The sequence below is a fragment of the Vitis vinifera genome, chromosome 12 (genome assembly GCF_030704535.1).
Source record: "Vitis vinifera cultivar Pinot Noir 40024 chromosome 12, ASM3070453v1".
In the NCBI taxonomy this organism is placed as follows: domain Eukaryota; kingdom Viridiplantae; phylum Streptophyta; class Magnoliopsida; order Vitales; family Vitaceae; genus Vitis; species Vitis vinifera.
Window position 1 is genome coordinate 5544378 of NC_081816.1, and position 7134 is coordinate 5551511.

General features: G+C 34.5%; 1 protein-coding gene across 1 annotated transcript; it reads left to right on the plus strand.

Moving 5' to 3' along the window:
• The first annotated feature begins 1631 nt into the window (after positions 1–1631).
• LOC100253369 (2-alkenal reductase (NADP(+)-dependent)) lies at positions 1632–5763 on the plus strand. Its single transcript, XM_002268850.4, has 6 exons — positions 1632–2273; positions 2351–2531; positions 2631–2797; positions 4941–5023; positions 5142–5268; positions 5399–5763. The coding sequence occupies exons 1-6, from the start codon at positions 2001–2003 to the stop codon at positions 5651–5653; spliced, it is 1086 nt and encodes a 361-aa protein (XP_002268886.1). The 5' UTR covers positions 1632–2000; the 3' UTR covers positions 5654–5763.
• Positions 5764–7134: the final 1371 nt, after the last annotated feature.

Here is a 7134-nt window from a genome sequence, read left to right on the forward strand (position 1 = left end):
CCATTTCGGTTTCCCTCTAATGGTGAACAATACTTCCAAGCTAAATCTCAGCCGAACGTGCCACTCCCACCACCTCCATCTCTACCTCCACCTCCACTTCCACTTCCACTAGCCATTGCAAATCTATTGAACATATACTATTTCATTACAATTGAATAAAAATTTAAATTAAACAAGTAATTAAAAATAAACTTATTGCAAATCTAGTAATCATGTCAATCAAACTTATTGCAAATGAACTAATTACTTACAATTGAAAAGAATAAAAAAATTGAAGAAATTGGAAAGCTAAAAATATATTAATTAAGTTAATAAATTAACTAAGCTAAATTAATTGTATGAAAATATACTAATTCATTTAAGAGTTAAAAAATGTACTAATTAATTCAAATGTACTAATAAATTACGATTGAAAAGAAAAAAAATTGAAGAAATTGGGAAGCTACTAATATGTTAATTAAGTTAATAAATTAACTAAGCTAAATTAATTGTATGAAAATCTACTAATTCATTTAAGAGTTAAAAAAATATACTGATTAATTCAAATATACTAATTAATTACGATTGAAAAGGAAAAGAAAATTGAAGAAATTGGAAAACTACTAATATTGTTAATTAAGTTAATAAATTAACTAAGCTAAATTAATTTGATGAAAATCTACTAATTCATTCAAGAGTTAAAAAAATGTACTAATTAATTACAAATGAAAAGAAAAAAAACATTGATGTAATAATTAATGATAATTGAAAAGAAAATAAATAAAATTGAAAATTAAATAATATACTAATTAATTACACTTCAATTAAAAAATAATTAAAATTTAAAACAAATGTACCTTAAAAACAAAATAGGTAATCTTGGGAGCAATGAGAGATCAAATATGAAATGTGGATGAAATTGGTGAAAAATGAGCCATTTATAGAAAAAAAATTGGACCAAAATAGTTGTTGGAATCTCATTTTACTGTTGCAAAACAAAATTGGCCGTTTGATCAAAATCTGGACGAAATCTGACCATTGGATCATCACATAATTGTTGGGGTTCAATTCTAGCTGTTGGATCACATCTAACTTCAATTTGGACCATTAGATGCACTTGAAATTGACTGTTGGAACTTGGACCAAATCTAGATCGCCAGATAAACATGGGGAAGTTGGGAGTTGTCGGATCAGCAGCAAGTGGAGGCGCCGATTTTCTCAAAAAATTGGAGAAATATCAACGAAACAAATCGAAATATCGCATATTTTTTGCAATAGGCGGCGATTTTTTCAAAAAATCTCCGATTTTTCTGCTCCAACCGATTTTTGGTGAAATTTTTGGATGTCTCTTTCATCAACATTTTGCCACCCTCTTTGGTATCGTCAATGCCCGAAACACGAAATTTGGACGAAATTTTAGTGAAAAAACTGACATTTTCAACCATAATAATGCTTACATTTTCAAAGATGTTATATGATAAGTATAATGTTATATTTGTAAAAATGGATCAGCTTCAAACTTGGATTATTTTCATTATCATTTAGCCAAATCTTTTCTATTAATTCATTATTTATAATTTCATCACTTATAATTTTGCAGTAAGGTTTTTGAGTACTTAATTTTCAATTCTACCAAATGTCACCCAACTTGGATTTTAAGGGAGCTTAGAAGCACTTTCTAATACTTGGAAGTGAGTATCCTAACTCAAAACCCACCGCCAAGAAGACTGCAGAGAAAGTCATCATCTTCCATTTTCAATACTGCCAGAGCCTCACGGACCAGCCACTCCCCCATAAGGCGCGTGAGAAAGAGGGTTTTGGTTTCTGTAGCTCTCTTCCATTTTAATCATTTTCTGCCGGCACCCAACAACTTCTTGACCCACTACGTAGCGCGCGTCATACCGTTCAAACCTCATTTCTTCATCGGTGGATTTCCAGTATCACACCCGAGTTCCTTTTCTGCAGGTGTTTCCGACCATCCACCGGGTTACAAACAATAGTTTCATCCCAGAAAGTGGGAGATGACTGGCCTCGAAGGTGTCGGCGGTTGTGGTGGTGAGAACTCGACCGTGGTGGAGTCACGGGAATGGGTAATGTCAGCCTACGCCGCCGAAGGTGTGCCGACGTCCGATCACCTCAAACTCCGCACCACAAAACTATCGCTCGACGCCAACTCTATCCCCGACGGTCACGTGGCCGTCGAACTCCTTTGGATTTCCGTCGACCCATATCTCCGAACAAGAATGACCGGTCACGACGACGGACTCTACTTTTCCCAGTTTGCCCTTAACGAGGTTCACATATTACAACTCAACTTTCATATCCTTATTCATTTTGTGGAATTTTTTCTTAGTTCGCATTGGAAAAGCAGGTGATAACGGCATTTGGAGTCGGGAGGGTATTTCTGTCAAAAAATGGTAAATTTTCCACGGGTGATATCGTGATAAACCCTTTCTTCCCATTCGCGGAGTACTGCATCGCACCGCCTACCTTTCTGCGAGTGATTGATCCAACGGCCGGGATTGAACTTCCGGCTTATCTCAGCTCTCTTGGTAAGCCTTGGGACGTGAAATTACTGATTTAGGCACTAGCGTTTCTGGTAAAATTCCAGATTTGACCTGACCTGACCTGCAACGTGGCTCGCTTGGCAGGGGTTCCTGGGTTTGCAGCATGGGTGGGAATTGAGGTGCTTGGGAACCCTAAGCCGGGGTCCAACGTATTCATCTCGGCGGCCGCCGGTGGCGTCGGAATATTCGCCGGGCAGTTGGCTAAACTCAAAGGCTGTAGAGTCGTGGGCAGTACCGGGACCGATGAAAAGGTATGATAACAAAGAGAGATAACGAGGAATATTAATTTTACATGTTACAAACAAACAAGGTCTTAATTTTTTTTTCCTAAGATTTTTATTTAATTAATATGCTGACATTATTATTATTTTCATAAGTAGTTAATTAGTAATAAGTTATAATACATGTGTAGCAGACAAGGATAGGCTGTCAGTGCATTTGGAATCTTTTTAGCTTTACCTCGTTTATTTTCTAAGTGTTTGGGCATGTGTTAGAGAGGTTTAACCTCTCTGCACTGCACTAGAGGACAAAGGGAAAGAGAGAGCACTATTGGGTTGTTGTTGCTAGTTCACTTGACCCACACTCTCGTTTGGGCTTGCGCATACATCTAGTTCGACATCTGCCTCATCATTGAGATTTGTGAAATTTAAGCAAGGAGTGGCCTCCTGGACTCCACCACCACCTGCTGTCTCCCACTATTACTACTTTCCAGATTCTCCTCTTCTCAACCCAGACCAACCACTCACTCACTGCGAGAAGCAGGCCAAGTGGAAAAAAGTCAAGTACCTAAATAAAAATTTCAATCATTGAGAGAAATGGGCCAACTAAACTTTTGTGACATCTGTATTTTGTAGATCAACCACTCTATCCTCAACCTTTCGATGGGTCATCACCATCTTGAGTTCGTTGGCTTCATTACCGTCCTCACCTTCCCTTCTATCACCATCCTCCACATGCTCTCTTTCTTGCTTGGTAAATAAAGGAAACGTTTGGTAAAATGTCAAATCATAGGTTAGGTGTATTAGTAAAAATCTTATAAAAGACTAATAAAATTAATCTTTTTAAAGGTATTCTTGAGAAAACATTTATTTTAATATTTAAAAAAAATTTAAATTACCCCTGCAAAAAAACCCTGAGAAATATCCTCTACGATAATGATTTATTCCACCAATTGAAGCAACGGGTGGCCTCTAGGCTCCACGCTACGTGTTGTTTCCCATTACCCAACCCTTTCAGACCATCCATTCATCCCCTGTGAGACTCCAGCATAGAGGTTTTATTATTTTTCAAGATATTAATATATATATATATATATATATATAAATTTCTAAGTTGTACGAGTTTTAAAAGTTAATTAGGTAGCAAGGATAATTAGAGGTTTGTTGAAATTTAAGTTGAAGTACTTTGGCTCATGAATCATGCCCACCCTTCTTCAATTCAGTTTTTACTAGGGTTGAGGTTTGTCCCATTTGAACCCATATCGTGAGAAAATTATTGATTTCCAAAACTCGACAAATTATAATGTATATGGGAAAGCAACAAGTCCTCATTATTTGGGTTGATTCTTGTCGTGCAAGTGGAAGTTTTAATATAAATAATGTTGGTTCAAGAATACAAAAATAAAACAATTTGTACAAGAGTATATGAGGTTTTAACGTGATTAGACAAATGATGCCTACATTCATGAATCGGAGAGAATCATTTCACTATATTATAAACAACATCATAAAGGATAGAAATTAGATATAACCGTTGTGTTCCCGAAACATCTCATATTTCCCTACTCTTATATTTACGTTATGAACCACGAGTCCCATTCTTCCACCGATGTTTTCATCCTTCTTCACATCTCTATCTACCATAAGCCTATCTTCATCTCATAGCCTTTTCCTTTTATGATCTAGAATGTTTATAAAGATATTCATAATAACTTTCTTTATTCTTTAAAAATATCTAATATTATAATAGTATATCAACTTAGGAAATATTCCATATGATATTTATACTAATTAGGCCTTTGAGACATTGAAGAATATGTGATTTTCTTCAATAAATTGATTTGATGAGAGTTCTAAAACTGGATTTCTTCTACCTCTTATTCTGATGTTGGAGATCATTAATAAAAACACCCCTTTTGGTGCATTAATTAATTTACCTTATACTTCATAAATAGCGGTTTTCTTATTTTCTTACTTCTTTTAGGCTTCAATGATCAGATCTTAAAAAGCTTGACAGAAGGTACGAGAGAGAGAGTATAGGGATGAAAAATGGATATAAAAAGTGAAGAGAAAGAAAAAATAAGTTTAAACTTAATAAAAGAAGTTTAAGGCTTATTTCTGTATACAGCTTTCTATGTCTTGATTACTTTTTCCCCTTTCAATGAACTCCATGCAGGTGAAACTATTGAAAGAGGAGTTTGGATATGATGAGGCATTCAACTACAACAAAGAAACAGATTTTGATGCTGCTTTAAGAAAGTAAGACTTCGTATGAATTTGCCAATTATAACTTGTCCATGCATGGCCAAATATGTAGATTTTTACTGTAAACATCAATTGACATGGCTGAATGGATGAAATTCATTGAATAATGCAGGTATTTCCCTAATGGTATCGATCTGTACCTTGATAATGTTGGTGGTAAAATGCTTGAGGCAGTCCTCAACCATGTGAATCTCCATGCCCGCATACCAATCTGTGGAATGATATCTCAATATAATCAGGTACATCATCTTCTCAAGTTTAATATGAGCTGGTTTGGGAGTAATTCTGAGAGGGCTAAAAGCGTTTCTTCCACCTCTATAGCAGTATTTTTGGTTGGTTTTTTTACTATGATTAGTCATTTTTATGCAGATTTGGACAGAAAGAGAAGGGGTCAGGAATCTACTGAATATGGTGGGAAAGGAAGTGAGAATGGAAGGGTATTTGGTGGGTTCATATCTGGATCGGTTTGACGATTTTACAAAGGAGATGGAGACCTACACAAAAGAAGGGAAACTAAGATCCAAACACAAAATCTACTGTGGGATTGAGAGCTTCATTGAGAGCTTGGGATCAATGTTCACTAGCTCTAACATTGGAAAAGTAGTCATTCAAGTTAAGCCATGATTTTATCCTTACGAACACTATGTTCTTTCCGTGTTTGCATTGAATCTATCTCTGGATTTCCAAGCCTTGTTGGTTCATATGAAATGATAATGAATGTTATTGTTTGAATATTCCAGCCTTTTATTTATTTATTTTTTTCATATGATATTTTGAAAATCTTGGAAGTAGCCTCATTTCACAAAGAAATGAAGAAACATCAAGCTATAGTTTGTGGTGCTGCTGAGGAGTTTCATTTCATGTACACTTAGCTTTCTCAGGGGTTAAACCTTATAGTGGAGAAGGGACAACTTGATTCCAATCAGAAAGTCTTTTGCAGTAGATGTTGCCTTCCCTCAGTCACCAACCCCTATACTTTAAGACATATGTATGATCTTATTATTCCTGCACTTGTCTCTTGCACCCTAGCCTTATACTTGGGGTAAATTGTATAATCTTATCATTCCACTAGGGGGATGCATGCATCACTACAGGATAAAAATTCAATGACAAGATACAAAAAAAAAAAGGAAAGGTAAGAGAACGTGAAGCATATTTCGATGGTCACCCATCATCCAAGCAGCTCCAAAATCCTATGTTTTTTTTATCTCACATTTGTGAATAAAGAGAATTGGTCGATAGCTGGGGAAAGGATGCCCTGCATGAACCCCCCTTTTGCTCCCTCTAAAAATAGAGACGTTTCACAACCAAAGAGTTCATAAAAGCCATCTTCAGGCCATGCCCCCCAATATTAAAGCTCCTCCAAATTTGGCAAATATGCTTTACGACAACGCCAGTGTGGGTAGATAGCCAGGACGGTAAGGAAGGAAAAACGAAAAGAAAGGAAAGAAAGTAGAGAAAAAAGAAGAAAAGGAGAAGTAGGGTGGCTATGAGTATGCAGAAGAAGCCATAAGAAAGAAAAAGAGGAAAAGGAAAGGCAGCAAAGAAGAAAAAGAGAGAAGAAAGAAGGGGATGCGGTTGTGGGTTAAACTTTTTTTATTGTTGCGGTCATGTAGATGAAAGTGAGCTTTGTGACCGAAAATGTGGGGGAAATGGGTGTGTTCCGGAGAGAGAAGGGCGTTTGATAAGATATTATATTTATAATTATAAATATTTAAATTGAATATAAATATTAATATAAAAATTTAAATTTAATGTATAAGAATCATTAAATATGTATATACATATTTAATTTTTTTGTAACATTTTTATTTAGAATATATTTGATTGAAAAAAATGATATTTATAATTTTTAAAGCTGATTCACAATTATTTTTTTATGGTTGGAAATATATATATTTTTTAAAATTTTAAAATATTTAATTCAAACAAATTTATAATAAAAATATTTTTTATTAGTTTTATCTAATATTTAATATGAGATAATAAGTAAAAAAATTAAAATCTATTTCATAATGTTCTCTATTTATATTTATTAATTTTTTTAGTCCATTTAATTGTATATATTTTTATGATAATTTTAATAATTTTGTTAAAAAATTTAA